General features: G+C 39.7%; 1 protein-coding gene across 1 annotated transcript in view; it reads right to left on the bottom strand.

The window, feature by feature from the left end:
• NEK1 (NIMA related kinase 1) overlaps positions 1-24,072 on the bottom strand; it is a gene marked incomplete in the record, with an annotated part of 3,475,820 nt that overhangs the window by 3,348,278 nt on the left and 103,470 nt on the right. Inside the window, 1 exon segment of the mRNA XM_044062568.1 lies at positions 11,962-12,111. Within this exon segment, the coding sequence (XP_043918503.1) occupies positions 11,962-12,078 (117 nt within the window).

Genomic DNA, 24,072 nt, shown 5'->3' with positions numbered 1-24,072 from the left:
GTGGAAAAAAAAAACAAGCTTTTAAAATCACTATAAATGCTGGAAAATCAGAGTTTAGGTGGAAAACAGTCAAGTACAGCAAGAAAATGCAGAAAACTGATACTTAATCACTCCAAAGTATTAAATGCAGTACTATATGAAAAAGAGCAGATAAAAGTGTACTTAAATTCACTTATATGTCCAGTTGATTGCAGGTAGATCTTAGCGGGCCAAATCTCAGATATTAATCGTTTTTCTTTATCTGGTGAATAAACTTGCAATTTTAATTTTGACTACTAGGTGTCACTTCTATTTGGATTGAAGTCTTAACTTTTTTTAAATTACAGTACCACCTAGAGCCATAGTCTTTAAAGTATTTAAGTTCTGGTGTGTGTGTGTGTGTGTGTGTGTGTGTGTGTGTGTGTGTGTGTGTGTGTGTGTGTGTGTGTGTGTGTGTGTGTGTGTGACAGATCTAAAACCTGCACATTATTCTGAAAATCAGTGTCTTAATTCTGTGGCTTCTAAAGCTGATGCCAGGTAATTTTCTAAATGCCATATACATCTTTAACCTGTCTCAGAGTCTTCAGTTAAATTAGAGATTACAAACTGGTAACCCTGCTTATTTTTCCCATATCCCTGTATACTGTAATGGTAAAACTGTACTGTCTATTACCCATGTTTACTACCTTGTGAAGTGGTGCCTTATTGTACCACATAGTCTCTTTCTTATAGCCAATGAACCTTTTTCTGTTGTCCATTGATTTCAAACATTGTACTTAGTCCATTTTTTGTTATTGTATAGCCTATAAAGCACAAATGATTTTTTGAACATTAACTGAAATTGGCACTAAAAGGATAAATTTACAACTGGTCTTTATTTATTTATTTGAGATTTGTTTACCAGCATAGTCCAGCTGGGTCTACAGACCCATTTTCAGCAAAGACCCTGGGAGAAAGCCTCCAGATACAGTGCAATACCAATACATTGTAGTTCAAGAATAATACAAGTGACATGAGGAATACAACACAAAAATAAGTTCATAGAATACAACTTAAGTTACATGATATACTACACATCGGGACAATCTCAGACAGTTATATTATAGAAAATTTTAGTTATTCTAACAACATATTCATAGCCTACAAGTACATAAAGCATACAATAGTAAGTAGTATGCAGGTAGTACAATGTATGACATCGGTTGTTATAGTGCATGAAAAAGAAGATGATGGTTACAGTAAGGAAAATAATACCAGAAGAGTTAGTGATGCAGAAAGACAGCGAAAGAGTTAAGAATAGAGGCTTTACAGACACAGCACTAGTTTAAGGATATGGTACAGAAAAAGAGAAGGAGTTACGAGAGACATTAGGATCTTGTAGACTGTGAAGGAGTGAGATGCAACAGAAGAAGAAAATGAAGCTGGCGTGGAAGAAGAGAAGAGAAAGAGCGGAGCATTATGCCAGATCTATACAGGAAGAGCCATGTATATTTGAGATGACTTTTTAAAGAGGCTTTAAAGTGGGTTATGCCAAGCATGAACCTGGTAGCAACAGGCAGTGAATTTCATAGTTTAGAGATAGAATATGAATACAGACAGCAGAGTGTGACCAGTTTTTTTCTTTTCTTTTTTTGTGGGGTTTGAGATTGCCAAGATTTTTTGTCTTCTGTTCATAGGGATCTATTTGGTGTGTAAGGTGCGACTAAGTTGGCTAGTACAGGGCAGGCAGTAGGCTTGAAAATAAGACTGTATAAAGTGGACAGCTGAATAAAAGCAAGATGGCTGGGAAGTTCAAGACAGTTTAGTTCTAGTAATGCTTTACAGTGATGTCTGTGATATTTACAGTTTGTGGTAAACAATCAATTTGTTGTAGCACTGATCCATCTTGCTTAGGGTAGAAGTTTTAAATTAGTTTGGATAAGGGCACCGTAAAGAAGGGAGGGAAGTAAAAACGTTTTTGCTAGGGAAACTGGTTGCTGTAGTTAAATGTTTATTTTTATATAAAAGAGTCCGTCCCAGTTTTTGAGGCATTTTCTTTATATTTTGCCATATATGGTGGTCAAAGGAAAGTTTATAGTCAATAATTATTCCTAGAAGTTTGGTTTCCTGCACTAGTTCTAGGACAGTGTTGTCAGATGCAAAGATGTTGAAGTGATCTGTCAGGGGAGAAGTTTTTAGGGTGGAAGACAACTAATTTAGTCTTCTTTGGATTAACAAAGAGTTGGGCATTTTTTATCCAGGATTCGACTGCAATAAAGAACTACTGAGTTTTTGAAAACAGTTCTGGTACTGATTGAGCTGTACAGATTATGGTGGAATCATCAGTGTACTGAAGGAGTGTTCCAGGGTGTGAGGAAGTGTGAAGGTCATTAGTGAAAATGTTGAACAGAAAGGGTCCGAGGATGGAGCCTTGAACTCCAGAAGTGTTATGGAGAAATGGGCGAGTGTTCATTGGACCATTTCACTGCTTGTTTATGATTTGTGAGGTAGCTCTGAAACCATTTTACTATGTTATGTAAGAAGCCTAAATTAGACAGTGTGTTCAGTAGTCGGCGGTGAGAGAGCATATCAAAGCCCTTAGAGAGTTCAAGGAATACTGAGGCTGTACGGCATCCTGCATCTCTAGCCTTGTTCACGGAGTCTGTAAAGGATACCAAGGCTGTAGATGTGCTGTGGCTGGGTCGGAAACCATATTGAGCTTGGGTTAAACGATTGTTTTGCAATAGGTATTTCATGATCTGCTGATGGATACCACTATCGAGAATTTTGGATATGGGTGACAGGATATAGGACAGAAATTGATTAGTTCAATATCATTGCTTCCTTTGTGGACGGGGGTGATACGAGATTGTTTCCATGTGGATGGTACTTCTGATTCAGATAAAGACCTATTTATAAGGATACTTATTGGGTAGGCGACTGAGCTGGCAGCCAGTTTGAGGTAGTGTAGTGGAAAATTATCAGCTAATGTGGAACAGGGTTTTAGTTTTTGTAGCAGTTTCTTTATAGTGTTTGTGGGTATGGACTGAAATGAGAATGGGGTTTGTATGACATTTTGTTGAGTAGGGGGGGGTGTAGATCAATGTGTGTGTATGTATCTTTAAGAAGCTATCCAAGGGCTTGCACAAGTGTATAAATACTAAGCACATGCAAGCTAGACTGCCATTTTGCAGTTAGCTGTTAAGATGTAAGCATATATGTATGTATAGGCTGTCTCTTTAGTTTGTTCATATTTAATGATGCTGCTAGCCATCCAGATGTGTTTCTATGGATTAAGGCATCTAAATGAAAACGACAGCCTTCTTGTCATATGTGTTAGAGATGAACAAGCGTCATGGTGCCAGAAGTGGCATGTCTTAAGGGCATTGAGTCAGAAGCGGCATATCCAAAGGGCATGGAATTAAAGGCGGCTTGGTTAAAATTACTTAAGGCACTTGCTTAGAGCTGGTGGAATACACAGGAGTGAATCATCCCTAAAATATGCAAACTTCATAAAACAGTTCAGAAATGAATTTAATTTATTAAAACTTGCTCAGCACCATTTATTTTTTCACATAACATGAAACAGGGCATACAGAATGCTCTAAATGATATTTGCATGAACCAATATGTACAATATTGATAAAAATATTCGAATTACTATGGAAAATGTTTGAAATAAAGTCCAAATTGCATAAAACAAATAAAATAAGGGGAAACGACTACATTTTCGTAAAGCATGTATTTTTCATATTAAGCAAAGATTTTAGAGCTATCAGAAGTGTACAAAGTGTTCATATGTTTGTGCAGTGTTACAGTAAAGTTATCACACAAAGTACAGCCATTACAAGGCATATTTCACAGAGTATGTGAAATATGCTCTGCAATGGCCAAAGTACAGTATTACAGAGAGTTTACTGTGCATTTGAATGCTATCACAAGCTCACAGAACAGTTTGTTCATACATAAATTACAAGGGCCATATTTTCAGTGTGTTTGTGTATACTTTGTGGGCACGGCAGATAGATTTCGAAAACCAAGTGCACTTGTGTTTGACAGTAATATTGCTGAGAACTGGAGTGTGTGAGGAAAAGTATGAAATTTTCATTGAGGCTGCATTTTCTGATAAAGTTGATTGTACAAACGCATTTATTCTGCTTAATTTATAAGAATCCACTGAAATCAGATCCAGTAACTGCGGCCCTGCAGGAGGCCTCTAAAGAATCAGAACCACATTGCAAAGTATGCTTTCCAACTTGTCCAGCTGCATGCAATAATTCCTGCAATTCCTTATTTTCTGCACATTCTGAAATCAACATCATTTTCTGTTTCAGCAATCCCATAACATGTTGTTGTTACTTAAGCATATGAAATTGACAGTTTAAGGCCCTGATTGTCAAGGTTGCCGATGTATAAACCTTTTTTACCCCATCTGTCCAGTGCCCTTGAATCTCTGTCAGAGGGGGTAGGGTTTTTTGCTGTTGAGGCCTCAACTCCCTTTGGACCCTGTGAAATAGTTTCAGGATCAACAGCAGGGGTTTCTCCAAATGAATTGTCCTCAGGAGGAGATGCAGATGGAATAGACTCCTCAGCATCAGGATCCTCATAGGGAGGTAAAGATAATTCCTGATCAGAAGAGGAATCAGAAGAAATAGAAACCTGATCTGAAGATTCATAGTCAGTGTCTTGCCTAGGCCTCTTATCTGGAGGGGGATGGGTACCCCTGATCAAGGTAATAAGGTCTTCAGCCATTTTGATCATCTGTTTTTTTAGGCATAGAGGCCTGCGCACGTGGCTCAGGCGTCACTTTTTTAGTTTTAGAAGGTGTCTTTGCCTTTGGTTTTGCAGCTTTAGTCGGTTTGATATAAAAATGTTGAGGTCTGAATACACCCTCAGAAGCCGGTGCCTGTTCAGCGGCTCCGGACCCATCCGAGGGAGATGCATCCGTCGGTCTAATACCTTGAGTATCTTGCAGCATGCCGGACTCCACATGGGTGTCGGTAGAGGCCTGCGACTCGAAGGTAGCGGGTATCAGGGGCTGCAAAAGCATCTCACTGAGTACCGGCGACTGGCTTAGGAGAAGCTTCGTCGTCGGATTTGGATCTCGACTGCCTTTCTCTGTCCTTTTCTTTGCATTTTTTATGTGCTCCGGTAGTCGGATTGCTATCCGACGATATTTCTGGGTAGTTAAATCTGTTTCCAAAATACTTAGATGCAAAAATATACCGACGCTTAATACTGCACTAGCACAAAACTGACAGCCAGGCATGTTGTGATCAGGGCCTAGGCAAGGAATGCAGTATAAATGGAAATCCTTAGGAGGTATTTGCTTCCCACAAGTAATACAATTATTAACTTTTTCTGACATCGGTAAAAATCAAGAAAAAAGTTTCCCCAATGGGGTACTTAGCTTTAGTGAAGACTTCGGTTCTGAAACTCAAACTCGAATATTTCAGTAGTCAGCCGACCGGCACTTGCGAAATGCTTCTGCTTCGGTCACCGCGCCGCAAGAAAGACTAAAGAAAATGGCCTTGGCTGCATGTTTTATACCCCTGATGACCTGACGTCATGGAAGAGAGGACAGCAACCGAAGCAGGACCCAAAACTTTGGAATTCAGGCCGACTGAGGGTAACCTGCCAGCAGATTACCCAAATGTAATGACTGCAACAGTGAAACATGAAGAACATCCTATCCAAGGGTTTGCACAAGTGTATAAATAGTGAACACACAGACTGCCATTTTGTAGTTAGCAGATGAGATGTAAGCATGTGTGTATTTAATGTATCTGTCTGTTAACTAGTTTGTTTGTATTTAATGATCCTGTCATCCATCCTGATGTATTTCTATGTAATAAGGCATCTAAATAAAACCCCCAGCCTTCTTGTCATACATGTTAGAGATGAATGAGCGATAGGGGTGTTATTAACGATAGGGTTAGAAGTAGTAGATGGTAAAGGATTGGTGCCTAAACAGGTTGAAGGGTGGGGGAGTCCAGTATTAGGGTGCTAGTAGGTCTGCTATTGATTTTATGAAGTGCTTGTTAAATTTTCGGTTATTTGTGATGGAGGGGTATCAGGTGATGGGATGTGATCTCTATTTGTCCCAGAGTTAAGTAGAGTATACATGGAGCCCCAATATTTTGGGGGGTTGGTTTTATGCTGGAGTTAAGCTGGGAATAGTAGGATTTATTATCTTTATTTATTATCTTTGTTGATTAATTCTGTAACTTTGTTACATAGTGTTTTGAAGTCAATATGATTTTGTTCGTTTTTGTTTAGTTTCCAGGTTTTCCAGGCTAAGTACCTTTGCTTCATCAGGTGTTAACATTCCTTAGACAGCCATGAGTCCGAGTTCTTTTTGATTCTTTTCATATGAATTGGGGCTAGGGTATTAAGTATGGGAAGGAAGGTATTATTAAAAGTATCATATGGTATCATTAAGGGGTAGTAGTTTAAGGGGTGCCCAGTCTAGTTCATGTAGGAGACTGAATTTATGCTGACAAAAATTAGGTGAATTCCTAACTGATTTTACAGTGTGTACTTAGTTGTTGGTAGTTTGTTTTAATGGCATAAGCTGGCAGATGATCGCTCAGGGAAATAGTGTACCTGAAGAGAGATAATTGGTGGGGTGAGATACTAGGATCCAGTTTAGGGTGGATTGGCAGGTAAGATTTTTGCTGTATCTTGTTGGACTACTGATAAGTTGTGAAAAATCCTATAGATTCATACTACTTACGGGGGAGTTGGAAGCAGTGGTCTGCCAATCTATATTAACATCTCCTAAAATTATTGTTTCGTGATTTATTGTTTGGCAAGTACAGGATAATATACCTTCCAACACTGGTATCTATTATACACATTCATTTTGTTGAGGTTCAGAAAAGAGATTAGTAGCTTAGCATTTGAAAAGGTGAGTATATTACTTTTGTAGAGTAGGAATTTGAGTGCAGAGGTATACAGAAGGGCTATCCCTCCCCCTTTCTTTTTAGATCCATCTCATCTGGTTATTGCAACGTTTGGAGGTATTACGTTCAAGTCTTTTACATTGGGGTCTAGCCATGTTTCAAGTAAGGGCTAATATGTCAGGTTTATTTTGATCAATCCAGGCATACAGTGGGGTTTATTTTATTACATATACTTCTAATGCTCACTGTTAGTATAAGAAAATCTTTTGAGTTACTTTTGGGATTAGTATTAAAGGGTGGGCCTGGGTTAGGATGTATGATGCTCCACTTTTGAGTAGAAAGGTGATGAGGAATAAGTACAACGGAATATGTTTTTATACATAGGTGATGGTGCTGGTATCAAATGTGGTTTTATTGGAGGCAAGGACAATTTGTGGACTGAATAATATGGGAAAGCATAGACGAAAAGCTGAGTGGAGATGTGTGAGAAGCTGTGTTGTTCATCGGGGAGATGGTTAGAGGTGGTTACTGATGTGTATTGGTGAATGGGGGTATGTGATGATCTAGTTGTAGTGAGGTTGAAAATTATGAGTAAAGATGTTAGGGAGGTTAAAAGGAGCATATCTAGTGTGAGGATTCCGGCATGTAGCTCGCAAGACAGTTCCATGCGAGCCACATCGCCGAAACCAAACGGCTGCAGCAGCACTTTGCCGTAGTGCAATTTGGCTGAAAAGCATAGCCGCTGCAGCTGTAATCTATGAACAAAAAATAACTAAATAATTAAATAAATGCATTCCTTGAATGAGAAGAAGGAATGCGTTACACATCCCGTACGGCTGTATCTGCCCGTTCATAGATTACAGCTGCAGCGGCTATGCTTTTCAGCCAAATTGCACTACGGCAAACTGCTGCTGCAGCCGTTTGGTTTTGGCGATGTGGCTCGCAGGGAACTGTCTTGCAAGCTACACGCCGGAATCCCTAGTGTGAGCGTGGGCATACAAATAGTAGAAGTGGTACTTATGTGCTAGAATGAGATATTAAGTGTAATTAGGAGATGTATGTTACCTAGTGATATGTGAGCAGCTTAAGGTAAGGTTGGAGATGTGTTGCCTTTAGGGTGGGCTTTGACAGTTTGGTTGGGTGTTTTGTCTAAATTTTTGATACGCGGGGGTGTGTGATTGGTCTGTAGTAAATTTATGGTGCAATTTTAATTTGATGTGTGTATTAATAAATGGAATGAAAAAACAGGAGTAGTAGGAGAGAAGTTGGTAAGCTTGGAGTTACTATAAGATAGTTTGAAGTGGTGTCTGTATGGGGAGGACTGAAGTATAGTAATATACAAAGAATTATAGTAGGGGGAAATGAGATTGAAAGTGATGGAGAAAGGGGAAAGAGGATCAACTTGGTTAAATAAAAGTATGTAAGCTATGAATGTGATGTGGGTGTGGACAGGGTAGAGTTGTATATAAGTGGATAATGGAAATTAAAGGGAGTGATTTTCTGGGGATATGAGTAGAGGCCCTGGGGGTGTGTGGGATTTGGGGGTAGGGAGGGAAGCAGTGGGAGTGGAGTGAACTGAGTGAGAAGAACCAGACTGCAGCTATCAGAAGAATCTTATCACAAGAAAAGTAAGTAGAGTAAATCAGTATTTAGTCTACTATACACTATTTAAATGACAAGAGTGCTAAGGAAAGGGTAAAAGAAGGGAAAAGCAAGGTACTGAGCTGTAGTATAGGGTAGGGTTTCCTAGATATCACAACGTTAACACAAAGCAGAGAGGAGGTAAAAAGGAAGGAAAATTTAAGGGGGGAACAATTATTTGCAAAGAAATAGAGATGAACAAGAAGGGTGATGGTAAAGATGGTGCCCAGTGGTGTGCAGAGAGCCTTACAAAGAACATATAGGTTTGCAGGAGAGTGATAAAATCATTTTCAAACATCTGCTTTATTTCAGTGTATTGCACACCGGAGATTTAAAGCACACAGCTTGGTGTAGGTGTTGCTTGAAATTCAGGTTGAGGTGATGTGTAAACTTTTACAGCATAGGAGTAGAAGTGGAGAAAGGAGAGATGCAATAGGTGAATGACACAAGCAACCAGCTGAACAACATAGAATGACACAAGCAACCAGCTGAACAACATAGATAAGGAAGGAAAGACAGAAAGGGAGACATGCTGGGGCATTCAGAGTATGGGAGAGTGCTTACTGTTAATACAGATTAGTAGTAAACCACATCTAGCTTTTTCTTAAGGGTAGTTCAGAGGCAGACAGAATAGTTAGAAATGTGGATGAATAGAGTGAGACTGCTAAGCAGACATTACAGGTGCAGAAAGATTAACAGTATGTAAATATACAGCAACCTACATTTAAAAACACAGGTCAGCAGACATTAGAAACAGTGCAATTATAGAAGCAGTTTCGGTATTACTACTAACAGATATCAGTAAATATGACCTTCACCTAAGTAGTACAGATATTATAGCAGAATTAATCAGATACCATTGTCAGTTAACAGAGATATAACTTAACTGTATCTATAGGCAGAGAAATACAGCAGAATTCAACCATTCAGCAGTGTTAATACTGTACAAGCCAACAAAGTTGTGACAACACGCAATCTATAAGCAGAGAAATGCAACAAAATTCAACCATTAACCAGTTAAGTTTAGAGTGTCTTTACAATCATAGGATCATAAGAAGTTACTAGGCTATTGGCCCCGAGGCCCTTAAAAGCCTTGCCAAGACTTTAGCCCATGTTCCAACAAGACAGCACCCTATGCCACTGCTCGGCAGGGGCAAAGGTGGAATCCCAGAGGTGTATTTTCTGTTCCCATCAATACAACTAGTATAGACCATTTATCTCACCATACTGTAGTGATTCATGTAGCTAAATCTAGGTTGTTAAACATTTAATAAGCCAAACCTGCAAATTGATAACACAGTTTACACTGTCTGAGGTTTACCTGCTAGGCAGGTTGCAAACTCAAATATCCCAGAAATAATCCTAAGATAGATGCAATCAAAAATAAACATTAAATCTTGAAGTCTAGAAGCATAATAACCACATACTGTATTAACTAGTGTCTGTAAAGTTTTATCCAGATTTGTTAATATTGCTAGCTACCTTTTTTGTGTGCTGTAATAGATGTCTGCCTCCTAAATTTGTATCTGAAATATTCTATGAATGATTTATGAGCAATAATAGTTTACCAAAACTTATGCTTTCTTTATTTCAGGTCTATACCTTTGCATTTTCTGTTAGTGTCTTTTTTTAACTTTCTGAATAATATACAATAATTATGAAAAGTGCACTGCAATCTGTAAAATTCTTCTTCTTTCGGCTTTTCCCGGTTAGGGGTCGCCACAGCGGATCACCTGTCCGCTCATGATTGGCAGTGGAGTTTTACAGGGTTGAGTTGCCAGCCCGGCACCCAACCTTCCACAGAAGACACACACACACACACACACACACACACACACGCACACGCACACGCACTCACACCTAGGGCCAATTTAGAGTGTCCAATCCACCTGCTGCATGTCTTTGGGATGTGGGAGGAAACCGGAGCACCCGGAGGAAACCCACGCAACCACAGGGAGGACATGCAGACTCCGCACAGAAGGCACCCCAGCAGAGGATCGAACCGGAGAACCTCTTGCTGTGAGGCGACAATGCTAACCACTGCACTGCAATCTGTAAAATTAATTAACAAAATTAAGCCTGCCCTGTTACACCTTGAGAATACTGAATAACTATTACTACCCATTTTTTAGATAACATATCTTTATAAGCCTGTAGTAAATGATTCACTCACTTTACCCTTAACTAATGATGGAATAATATGAAGAATGGTATAGTAAAACTGTATGATGCAATAAGCCTGTTACAAATAATTCTGTCACTTTACCCTTAAAACTGAGAATAATGCGACTCAACTGAGTATTAATCTTATATTTAGAAATCTGATTGAAATGCACTATACTGAACACATAACTGAGGATTAATGTCATATTCTGAATCTTGACTGAAATTTGATAATACCTTTCCTGCCAGTGTTGCCTAAACACCGATAAAAAAACTGAAATCTGTTAATGTTATATCCTGGAGATTAAACTATTAATACCTTTTTTTCAGTATTGTCTGAACATAGATAGAAAACAAACTGAAAACTAGTACGGTTATATAACTGTCTGAAAACATGCATACTTTAACTCATACATTTTAACTTTAAAGAAACATTGAAGAAATAGATGAAACACAGGCAGTCAAATTCTGCACCACAGCTCTTGCCAAATTTTACTCTGCACTGTCCCAGTCACTGCTGAGGTACTGGAAGGCCTGCTTTAATGTCCAAGTGTCCTGTTTATAGTTAGGCTTTTTTTAAACCTCTCCTTTTCATCTCTTGTGCAAGGCTGGGTGGCTAAAGATTTTGATTGTATTTAAGTATCGGGTCCTTAAAATAACATTTGCATCTTTAACAATTTAAACTGATAGCATTGCTTGTTGCCCTGACTTTACATTTTCCTGCATGAAAAACATTTACTGCTAATAAACTCTTGCAAGTCTGTAAGCAAACTGAAAGTGTACTACAGTGACATGGAAAGGCTGTAATTTTATTATTAAACCAAACAGAAACCTCAGTTTTTTCTGTCATAAAACATCAAGCTTAACTAAAGTAGTACACTGACACTGTGGATTTCTGCACATATAAAATTAATCTCAACTGTTGAACTTTTTAAATTTACTTTTGTGACCCTCAGATTCTAACATACCGTTCTGTGAGTGAAACTCCACCCACTCTGTCTTACCATAGCTACTTTTTTGCGGACGTCATTTAACTTTTCTGCACTACTGAATGCTGCAATAATTTATCCAAGAAAATTGTAGGCAGTAATGATAAACAGTAAGAACTGTAACTGCATAAACTGTCACCGAGGATATTAACTTGATTTTTGACCATACTGCCTTAAGGTACACAGTACTGTCTTTTATTCAGCTTGAACCATTATGCAAACCTCTTCTGTAATGTTACACAAACATTTTTCTTTGACCTTCTGACCCCCACAAGCACAATACCAACTTTAAGATGCATACTTACCCTAGAAATACCGATTTCTTTGATGACATATGGCTTGCCATCTTCCTTCGATTTAACCAAGATAGCTTTTCCAAATGATCCTTCCCCAATTTTATTCAACTTTACGTATTTATCCATGGTGTTTTGGAAAATGAAACCTCAATACACATGCTAAGAAAAATGAAAAAAAAAAGAAGTTATTTTTTTCCTCCCTGCAGACTTTGTAGCAGACATTTGTATTTCTTCATAACGTGTTTACATATAAGGGCTGCATTAATATCATTTAGTAAACATTTTTTGACTTTCCTCTAGAAAATAACACTTTTCTTGTTATATCACTAAATATGTAAACAACATCTCTCTCACTACCAAATCAGGCAAAAAAATGGCTGATATAAACCATTTTCAAAGAGGACTTTCTCCTTGTTAAGCATAGGTATAATACTTAAAGAAACCTTGTCTGCCACAGAGAGGGTTACTGATTTTTTTTACACAAAAGGCCAAAAGTAAATACATCATTTCTAATGTTAAGAGGGCATAGCCTTGCATAAATGAATGCCCATCCTATGCAACATTTTTTATCACTACATACATAGTGAGGTCTACAGATGGACATGTGTCAGTAGACAGATACACTCAACAAGAAAAGGAGAGTAGTACTGCTGGAATTGAGTTCTTCCTCAAGTCCCTTGTGAGTACCCTTCATGTGGTAAACCCAGTTTTCACAAATCTCACCAAGACAAATACGCTTTATATATCAAGGAAAATGGTAGGTTAAAAAAGAAAATAGAAAATGCCAAATGTTGGTGTACACACTGGTGTCAGTATGGGGGGGGGGGACTCAGAGTCCTCAAAATACAGAAAGATTCAAACAACAGAGTTAGATCAGGCTCAGGGAGAAGATACCAACACACCACCCTCTTAGAGCAGGATGTAGTACACAAAAAACAAAATGTCAAGCCAAAAAACATCATCCATAAAGATGACAGTGGACTATTAAACATAATATAAAAATTATGTATTGCTGCTATTACCCAAGAACCCCAAAATTTCCAGGCAAAGGATATGCAGAAAAATTAGAAAAACACTCCAACACAAGAAAAAAACTGTTGTGCTTAAAATAAACTTTTGTATTCATCCACACAACAGATTTGTGAAAAACATTACCTAGACAAAAGAACTTTGGGCTGTCTGGAAAAAAAAGCAACACAGGAAGTGTGAAAATATAAAGAGCAAATACCACAGATTTTTGACAGGTAATATAACTGAAACATGGATAGGAAAGAGAGACAGACAGACAAGAGAGAGAGATCTGGTATCTTGCAATATTTATGCAAAGAAGATAGCCAAACTAATCAATACAAAAAACAGATTCAAAGATATTTAATGAGTAATACAGGCAAAGACACCCAGACATGGAACATTTCACAATACACAAAATAAGAAAGTAGGAATATAGAAAACAGGATTAGTAAGAGAAAAGTTAAACAGAAAATGAAGTTATGGATTATCTGTGAAGTGAAGGACTTTATGTGCAGAATCCATCACAGGCCATGTCGCAGATGGAATTATAGTTTGTCAGATTAAGGAGCAAAAGGTGGAGCAGGAGGCATCTGAATAAGATTTGGAACATGATGATGCCCAGGAGCCTTCTGCAGGAGATTGGTACAAAAGTCCAGTTGAAGCTGCACAGCAAGTGAAGGAGCAGGAAATAGTGGCAATTCAGACACAGGTAATGTCGTAGAGTGATGGGGCAAAGGGTTTTGATGGCACAGCAGTTGATGAAGGGTGCATCTGAAGAGAATGTCACAGAAAGACTTTCTGGGACTTTCTGCAGACTACTCGCAGGAAACAAAGCAAACATGATGCTCTCAATCCAGAAGAAAATGATTTAAGGGAAGACCAGCTTGATTTAAGCCAGATGGATAGACATATTAAGATAAATAAAAGAACTAGATGACAAAAAGTAAAAGACCTAAAATTTGAGAAAATTGGTAAACATAGTAATTAGGACTATTAAAAGAAATACATGGGATACAACAGAACATAAAGTGAACAAATCACAAAAAATACTTGGAAAGTTAACAGTGGCAAATTACTTCGCACTTCAGCTATGACAAAGAGTAAATTATTATCCCATGGATAAAAATTCAAAGGGGATATTCCAGGGGGATTTTTCATTACAGCTGCTGTTTTGTCTTGCCCTTAAACCATTAAGCTACTTACTTTACAGATAAGAATCTGGATACAATTTGGCTTCCAGAAACAAGATTTAAGATTTCTCATCTTCTTTCTGTGGATCACTTACAACTGTTATGGGTCATCAGATGAAGAGTTGAAAGGATAACTACAAATGAACTAAGAATGACATTTGGCCTCAATAAATATGCAAAAGCAACACTTGAAAAAAGGAAGTATGCAGTACCAAGAAAATATCAACCTGGAAGATGAACGTAGTATAATGAAACTTGAGAAGGAGGAGCATATAAATATTTGCAATGGATAAAGGAACAAAAAACATGAACAATTGAAAATTCAGCTCAATAAGAATACTTCAGAAGACTAAAAATGATGCTGAAAACTGCCACATCTAGGAATGAAGTCAAAGCTATAAATCAATTTGCTCTTCCTATTCAAACTTGCAGTTTTGAGGAAATCAACTGGCCCCATAAATTATTGGATGGACTGGACATAAAAAAACAAGAAAAATGCTTCATGCTTATCAAATAACATAAATCAGTGTGTACCCAGACTACATATTCCTCATTCTGGAGGAGGTATGTGCCTCTTTGAAACTGATTACGTGCAACAGCTGCAATCTTAGGACTACATACATATCTGCTGCTCTCATCAGATCTAAACAAAGTGAAACTTTTTAGATCATGAGAAATCTAAGATAACATTTTTGCTAAGTTTACGCGTACCGACAACTTAATAAATCCAAAAGGACACTTCTGGTATATAGACAATTACGATAGATGCCACGGCTCAGACTCAAGAGTTTAATACACAATTTTATTCACAAAAACCAAAATAAAAGTACGTTAAGCGCTTTCATCTGTCTCCAGACTTCTTCAAAACGTACGTTCTGAAGAAGTCTGGAGACAGATGAAAGCGCTTAACGTACTTTTATTTTGGTTTTTGTGAATAAAATTGTGTATTAAACTCTTGAGTCCGAGCCGTGGCATCTATCGTAATTGTCTATATACCAGAAGTGTCCTTTTGGATTTATTTTTGCTAAGTTTAGCAGAAGCATTTCAGTGTCAAGTGGGAATGGAAATCTATCGTAATTGTCTATATACCAGAAGTGTCCTTTTGGATTTATTTTTGCTAAGTTTAGCAGAAGCATTTCAGTGTCAAGTGGGAATGGAAATCAAACCAAAACAAAAATTAGTCAGCATCTGAAAGTGCTAAAAATTAAAAGGAAGGATATAAAGAAAAAGATCAGAAGAGAAGAAAAGAAATGTGGAAAATCCATAATTATACAATGACTCCCCATTAATATTCAAAAACGTGCATACTGATTGACCAGCCCAACCAACGTGCCTGTTGTAAATCCCACAATATACCAAAAGAAAAAGGTCCGGTCACTCAAACTTCTTTCCGTTGGTATATTGTTTAAATTTTATTTTTATTTCTTAAAAAAAAAAAAAAAAAATCTTTAGCCCCAACTCCGGACATACCAGAGAGGCAGCTTTGACAAAATACTAGGGAAATCAGGTATGTTATTTAAAATTAAACACATGTACCTGATAGACAGCTGTCTCTCTCTCTCCTACCCCTAAACTGCCCTAAAGAATACAAAAACGGAGCAACGGAGACTTTTCTTTTCTCCGTTGCTTCCATTTCAAAGCATTGATGTATTGGGTATGCGTGTGAACACAAGTCCCATATGTATGCACAGTACACCAACGCAAGGAAGCAGTATACCACAAGCCGCGGAAGAACAGTAATGTGCTGTTATACAAAAACATTATTTAAGAAAAGTAAGTATTGTTTTTCTTAAATAATGTCAATGTATAATAACAATAACAGACTCGGTGGTTGTAGTATACTGAAATTTACCCATGGTTGGCATTATTTAATCACTCGGGCTTCGCACTCATGATTAAACCACACTAACCATAGATAAATCTTCAATATACCACACCATATCATCGGTTATTGCTTAAATATAGTGCAATTGCAGAGATCTCCTGGAACAACCGCATGTTAACCAAAAATTGTCACAGGAATGATAAAGGAGAGGTGAACTGAAATCAACAGATAAATAATTACAACTCAAGACAGTCAACTGCTTATATGTTTATTTACAAAATCCATTGAAAAGGTGGGAGAAACAAGACAAATGCAAGTTCTGTAAAACAGAACTTGAAACAGTCAATCATCATCTTGCTTGGTGTGATACACTCATGGTAGTGGGCCTATATAGTGATAGGTACAATAATGTGCCACTACTGTAGCACTGGGGATGTGCAAACACTACAATATACATCTAGCTGAGAAGCACTGGAAACATGAACCACAAATCATTAGAGATGATGAGCTTATCACATGGGATCAACCATCAAAAACAGTTCAAATGCAGATGCTAGAAAACCAGACTAGTCTACTCAGAGTATCCCTTGCACTGTGTGTTAGAACTGTTAACACAGACATAGCGGACAAAAATATTTTTGGGAATGTATGTTGGGATAAATATTAACCAGTCTTGTTGATCATAACTTAGTACTGCATAGCTGAGGAAGGAACTTACTTAACAGATCACCTCTGGGGAGAGGATGCTTTAACAGTACATTATCACAAGTAGGTTTAATGTTTCCTGCCATATGGAAGATTTTTTCAGTAGTCCATCTCTTCTCTGTGTGGACTGCTGCAAGTCTATGACCTCTGAATACAGGTAATACACAGTCTCCGTACACATCCTACAATGTTCATCGCAGACTTTGGCTCTTTTGAAAGTAGAAACCTCACGGTTGCCTGTGCTTGTTGAAGTCAAAAGATCCTGTGCTAAAGCTAGTACATATATGATCAAAAACATTCAACTTAGACATAATCATAACACTTGCATTTGCAAGAATGTTTTTTTTTTTGTTTTAAGTGAGAGTAACAATATGCAGATTCCAAAACTAGTGGAAAGAGATACAAATTAGGGAGGACATCTCCTTAGAGAGCTTCTTTTATGTAAAAGACAAACCAACTATACTATTTTCTTCAGGAAGGGTCAATAAAGTACAGCTGTGTAAGTAAACTTACTGTAATAGTAAATGCTTGAATGATCACTGCTACAATAACTTCAGCTATATGGCTGTATCCTGCCAAGGATAAAGAACAGCTGGGCCAGCTTTCAAAGCTTCAGAGGACCTCCAAATTCTCAAACCATTAAGCAGCTCTAGCTAAGCTTACTAAAAAGACAGGTTTGAGCACCAAGCCCTTCAGAGCTTTGATGCTAACAGAGGGAGGCTAAACCTTGAGAAGGCATATCTAGAAATATATACATACCCTTGCATAATCAAAAGACAAAAAAGGGGGGTGGAGGGAGTGGCTGGCTACTGAAGCAGCAATTATAAAAACATCTACTCTTACAGCAGTGTTTACTTACACAACTATGTTCATCATACAGAGTAATGCTGCAGTAGCCTTATCTATATAGGCTTATAGATATATAATAGGCTAATAACCCACGAGGGCCTTTATAAACCTAGTCATGTAATCAAACCCAATTGTGTCCCTATGTATCATGGGTATTTATTAGGAGGAGGAATTTTAGTAAGTTTCTAGAGGATTTGTGGAGAGGGGAGTTATAAGAGAGGGACAGTAATTCCCAAACTAATGAGAGACATGAGGGCCTGACCCAGGGTGAATTTCCAATTTTCCATTCACTAGTCAAAGTTACTCTTAAATGGGATTAGGGATAGACTCTGCTTCATATAGTCAGGGAACCTGTTCCAGATCATGATGATCCCCAGAGAAACATCTGTCTCGACAACACGCGTTATGTCACAAGCAAAATTTAAATCCTAGATCTAGTGGTTCTGATACTGTTCATTTTGCTTATGTACAAAAGGTCCATCACAGCTGGATCCTAGGATGCGCTGTACGCCAGGTATAGATCAACTAAGTAACCTGAAGGAGTCAAAGTATAGATATAGGGATTTAAAGTGATCCATATAGGACTGTGCTTATACCCTGGATTCTCCTTGTAAGGAACATTTGTGGGTATTCCAGCTGTTCATAGGTTCATAGGTGTGTACTAGGGCTAATGGTCCTGGAGCCTTTACAAGCATAGCCCATAGGATTACCCTGACATCATGCCACCCGACCTTAGTTCCCAGTGCCTCTGTCGAGTAAAGCCACTGGAGTGATTCCTGGTGTGCATTTTCTATTTCCCATCCACTCATCAAGATTTCTTTTGAAGAGGGCCAGTGAGGTGCTCTGCATGACATGTATGGGAAATTTATTCCATAGCATGCGCAGTCTCTGGGTTATGAACCTGTCCCTCCAGCATGTTTTGTTGATTGTGGTGATCAGGTTGAGGTCTCTGGAGCATGTGGTGCGAGGGATTGGGATTTCTTTAGATGTAGCATTTCTAACAGAGCTGGGTCAGACATGGCTTTGTAAGTCAAGCAAAGATCGCCTCTAAGTAGGCGATATGAGAGAGAATAGTTGGGAGTTTTTTTAAGTCTGTCCATACAGGACAAATATTTAAGGCCTAGGATCCTCTTTATGAGGTACTTTTGCGGCCTCTCCAGTTGTTGCAGGTGTTTAGTGAGGTACATGCCAAATGGGGGATTGTACTCAATGACTGGCCTAATGAGGGAAGAGTACATGGAGACAATGACCTCTTTCTTCCTGGATGCAAAACCCTTAGTAATGAGATGTGCCACATAGTCCTTTTTGACCACAGTGGCAATGTGGTAGTCAAAAGAGAGGTTGCTGGCAACCTGTTTTCCCAGATCTCTTATAGTGCCTTCGGTATTCAGCAGACTACCATCGATGTGGTAATTCATGGGAACAGAGTTTTTCCCAAAGGGGCTGAAGACACATTTTTTGGCATTGAGCTTAAAGCCGCAGGTCTGACACCAGTCGTTGGTCTCAGTGAGGCCTTTCTGTAGGATGTCAACATCACTTGGGGAGTTAACAATAGCTCCCAACTTTCAATCGTCTGCAAACTTTGTTAGCCACAGTCCCTTCGTGTTGGCCTGGACTTCAAAGTAGTAGATACCAAACAGGAGAGGACCCATGACCAAACCCTGTGGGACTCCACTCGTGACCAATCGGCAGTCTGACGTGGAGTCAGCTACTTTCACATTGTGGGTTCTACCTGTGAGCCAGTTTGCAACCCACCTAGTGATACAGGGGTTGATGCCTAGCTTAGAGAGTTTTTCTATTATTCCTGAGTGAGGAATAGTATCAAAGGCCTTGGCCAAATCAAGGTAGGCTGTATGAACCACCTTACCTTCATCCACAGCTCTGTTGACTGACTCAAAGAAGTTGACCAAGTTGAACAGGCATGATCTACCCTTCACAAAACCAAACTGTGTGGGATCCAGAGTTTGGAGATTCCCTATATCCTTGTTTACTAGGTCCATGATGATGCATTCCATAGCTTTGCATATCAGACTCGTCAGGCTATTGGGTCAATAGTTCCCAGGGTCTGTAGTCGCTCCTCCTTTGTGGAGAGGGATGACTGTAGCAATGCGCCATTCAGTAGAGACAAAGCCTGAGGTGAGGCTGTGACTGAACAGGGCACACAGGTAAGGTGCCAGTTCACTCTGTAGTTCATGTAGAACACAGCCAGGGATAGTGTCAGGTCCCATAGAAGCTGTATTCTTGGCCTTGGACAGCGCTGTTTTAACCTGTGCAGCAGTAATACTGGCTGTCTGGCAATCTACTAGTATTGTGACTGGTCCTTTGGGGGGGGGGGGTAAAGTTGGCACTGAATATGTTGGCCAGTATATTGGCAATATGTGTTGGCTCTGTATAGGAGGCACCATTGTGCAGTAGCTCAGAGCAAAAGTACAGTTTTGTACCTACCATAAATGTAGATGTTCGAGTGTACACCCTGCTGCAGTCATCACACCCGGGCCATCCCGTCGCCAGGCGGCCCTGCAGTCGGCCGGAACTCCAAAGTCCTTTGCATATAATCTGGTCAGTTACAAGCCGAAGGGGGCATTATACTAAATGATAGGTGTGATAAGGGTCAAATAAAGGCACACCGTGACTTCCTTGGCGCTAGATACCATGCCATTACTTAAGCTTGGCAATACAGAATAATTTTCTTAATACCTTGGCCTCATTACTGTCTACATATGTCCCCAGATCACCAACTACCAGGTCAACTATTAGGGGTGTTTTACAGATGGAGTAGTTAGCTTGGGTGTCAGTTTTCCCTAAAAGCATTACAATGCTTTTCTTGGCACCGAGTTTTAATCCATGACTTTGACACTAATCGTCATTTGTCTGTCTTAAAAATCTTTTAAGACATTTGTGTCATGGGGAAATCCAAGATAGCTCCCAATTTGCAGTCATCAGTAAACTTGGTCAGCCAAAGGCCTTTGACCTCTGAGAAGCAGAGGTCATAAAGGAGAGGAGCCAGCATGGAATCCTGATGTATCCCACTGGTAACTGGCCTCTTAGTGAAGGTACCAACCCTGACATACTGGGCCCGGTGAGCCTCCTGACAATTCAGCTGGATTACCCTAGCTTGCTGCATTTGGGGAGGTGGAAAGGGAAGAGTTCAGGAGCCCCTGAAGAATATTCCTAGCAAAGCCTGATCTAGACAAGGAATCAAACTTGTAGTACATGTAAGTGCAGAGGGCCAGGTTGCTGCTTCTACAACACTTATAGAATCCAACTCTCTCCAAAAAAGCCACAGAAGCAGCCAAGGCCCTGGTAGAGTGGGTCTTGACCCTGCCTGCAACAGCTCAGTCAAGTTAAGAACAACAAAAGTTAATAGCCTAACAACCATTTCTAAATAGTCTGTTTTGACAAAATTATGTCCCCTCTTACCTTCTCAAGAAATGAGTAACTGAGCCAAAGAGCTGAAAGATTTTTTTTTGTCAAGATACTACTACAGTGGTCTATCGACATCCAAGGTATAAAATATCCTCTCTCTTTCTCATTTTTAGATTTAAGAAAGTAAAACAGGGAGATGGATAGATTTGGCTTAAAGGAAACTCTCAGCTACCACTCTGGGCATAAAAGGAGGATTCAGAGAATCCCTGTCTCTATGGAAAGAGAGATGGGGTTTACTCACCATAAGAGCTTGCAACTCTTGAGAAGGGCATAGCAATCAGTAGTTTTCTATGTTAAGAACCTCAAGTCAGACAGATGAGCAGGTTCAAATGGAGTGAGTTACCTTCTCCAACAAAAAACTAAGATACTAAGGAAAAGCCATCAGTTTTCTTGGAGGGGTCTTATACAAGACCCCTTTCAAATGCATTTTGACATGAGAATGCATAGGAAGAGGAAGATTCCATGAGCAAACATGCTGAAATGGCTGATAAATGAACATTGGGAGTAAAAAGAAAGGCCTAAGGACAGTAACTCTCACAAATACTATAACACCAGAGAAATGCTGGGCCTAAATGGGTGCTGATTATATTGTTGGTACCAACTAGAAAACCTACTCCATTTGCTGATATATGATCTTCTAGTAGCAGGCTGTCTTGCCTCCATTAGTACCTGCTGCACATCCTCAGTAAGCATGTGCCTAAAGGGAATTAAGACCCTATCATCCAGGCAGTCAACTGAAGCTGACTAGGGTCAGAGTGTATCAAAACATACCTATTCTTGTGCAAGTAGATCCATTCTACAAGGAAGTTTGTAGTAACTGCCCCTGGTCATTTCCAAAAGGGGAACTACTGTTGCCTGGGCCAGAAGCGAGTCACTACAATGATCTAAGCGGAATTCCTTCCAAATCTTCAGAAGTACCCTGGATATCAGTAGAAAGGGTGGAAAACCATAAAGGAACATTCCTGTTAAAGGAAAAAAGGCAACTCTTTTCCCAGCTGATTGAGAGGAGGGCAGAGAGGTCTCTACCTGAATTCTCCAGAAATGATTAAATCTTCAAGACCCTGTGGTCTAATTTCCATTTGTGAGGGTCTGCCTTTGTCCTGCTGAGTGTGCCTGCCACACAATTTTGCTCTAAATGGATTTAAGAAGTCTAAAGAGCGAGACTGTGCAGTGAAGCAATATCCCAAGCTAACAGGGTTAGTATGCAAAGGGGGTATGACCCAGTTTCCCTTTGCTTGTTAATGTACCACAACTGTGATATTGTCTACCAGCCTGAAAGAGGTCCAGGGGACCAAAGATGATTCAAACTGTTGTCTTGACCAGAGTAAGCATCTCACATTTGTGTGCTTATGTCTGCCCTTGGTGTTCCACAAACCTTGCACTTTTTATCCCTCTTGAAACTGCTGCCCACGAAAAGTCAGAAGCATCTGTGGTGAAAGACTACTTTGGAGAAGGAGGGAAGAAGGAAAGACCTGGACTTCAGGAAATTTGCTGCTCTTCCAAGTCACTCTTAGGTTCATAGGTTGGTACTAGGCTATCAGCCCTAGGGCCTATACAAGCCTAGCCATAACAATTCCCTGGCTATTTCTTCCCACACTATTTACTTCCCTGAACCCGTCTAGCAGGGCGACTGACGTGATCCCCGGGGTGAATTTCCTTTCTCCCATCCAATCGTCAAGGTTCCTTTTGAAGAGGGCCAAAGAGGCACTCTGCTTGACATGTATGGGCAATCTATTCCAGAGTCTGGGGAGTCTCTGGGTCAGGAACCTATCCCTCCAGCAGGTTTTATTTATTGTGATGAAAGGTTTAGATCCCTGGAGCGTGTGGCTCTGAGGGATTGGGATTTCTTTAAGTGTAGCATGTCCAACAGCTCTGGGTTTGACATGGCCTTGTATGTTAAGCAGAGATCGCCTTTGAGTAGACTATATGCAACAGAGTATAGCTGGAGTTTTTTACGGTGGTCAGCATAGGGCATCTGCTTTAGACCTGTGATTCTTTTAGTGAGGTATTTCTGCGGCCTTTCCAGTTGTTGCAGATGTCTTGAGAGGTACATACCAAACGGGGTGTTGTATTCTATAATGGGTCTAATGAGGGATGAGTACAGTGGGACAAAGACCTCCTTTTTTCTGGATGAAAAGCCCTTAGTGATGAGGTGTGCCACAAAGAAGGATTTCCTGACTGTTGTGGCGATGTGGTTATCGAAGGTGAGACCACTGTCCACCTGTGTCCCCACGTCTCTTATCACACTTTTGGTGTTTAGTGTACTGCCACCTATATGGTAATTCACAGATACATGTTTTTTGCGATAACTATACATTTCTTGGCATTGAGCTCGAGCCCATGGCTCTGGCACCAAGCATCTGTTTCTGTAAGGCCCTTTTGTAGAGTATCCACATCATTTGGGGATTCAATAATGGCTCCCAGTTTGCAGTCGTCTGCAAACTTTGTTAGCCAGAGTCCCTTAGTGTTGGCCTGTACTTCAGAGAAGTAGATGCCAAACAAGAGCGGTCCCAGGACTCAACCCTGAGGTACTCCACTTGTCACTTGTCTGGAACTGGATTTGGAGTCGGCTACATTTACAGTGTGGGTTCTATCAGTAAGCCAGTTAACAACCCATTGGGTGATGTAGGGATTAATGCCCAGCTTAGTAAGTTTATCTATTACTCCAGAGTGGGGGATGGTGTCAAAGGCCTTGGCAAGGTCTAGATAGGCTGTGTGGACCACCTTACCCTTGTCCATGGCTCTGGAGACTGATTTGAAGAAGTCAATCAGGTTCAGGAGACAAGATCGGCCCTTCACGAACCCAAACTGGGTGGGGTCCAGTGTTTGAAGGTTGCCAATGTCTTTGTTTATAGGTTCCATGATAATACACTCCATGGCCTTGCAGATAAGGCTTGTCAGACTGATGGGATGGTAGTTTCCGGGATCCGAGGTGGATCCCCCCTTGTAGAGTGGGATAACTGTAGCTCTGCAACACTCAACAGGGATTTGGAATGATAATGGGTACTGATGCTGGGACCAAAGACACTTCAAATACCATTGTATCTTTTGCTTGTGGAGTCTTGCCAGGGTATTAGTAGAATTATAGATACCATGAGACCCAAAGTCCCAAGA

The sequence above is a fragment of the Protopterus annectens genome, chromosome 2.part1 (assembly GCF_019279795.1).
Source record: "Protopterus annectens isolate FY-2018-M chromosome 2.part1, PAN1.0, whole genome shotgun sequence".
NCBI lineage: Eukaryota > Metazoa > Chordata > Ceratodontiformes > Protopteridae > Protopterus > Protopterus annectens.
Note: the sequence above shows the minus strand (reverse complement) of the source record. Positions and strands in the feature narration are given on the sequence as shown.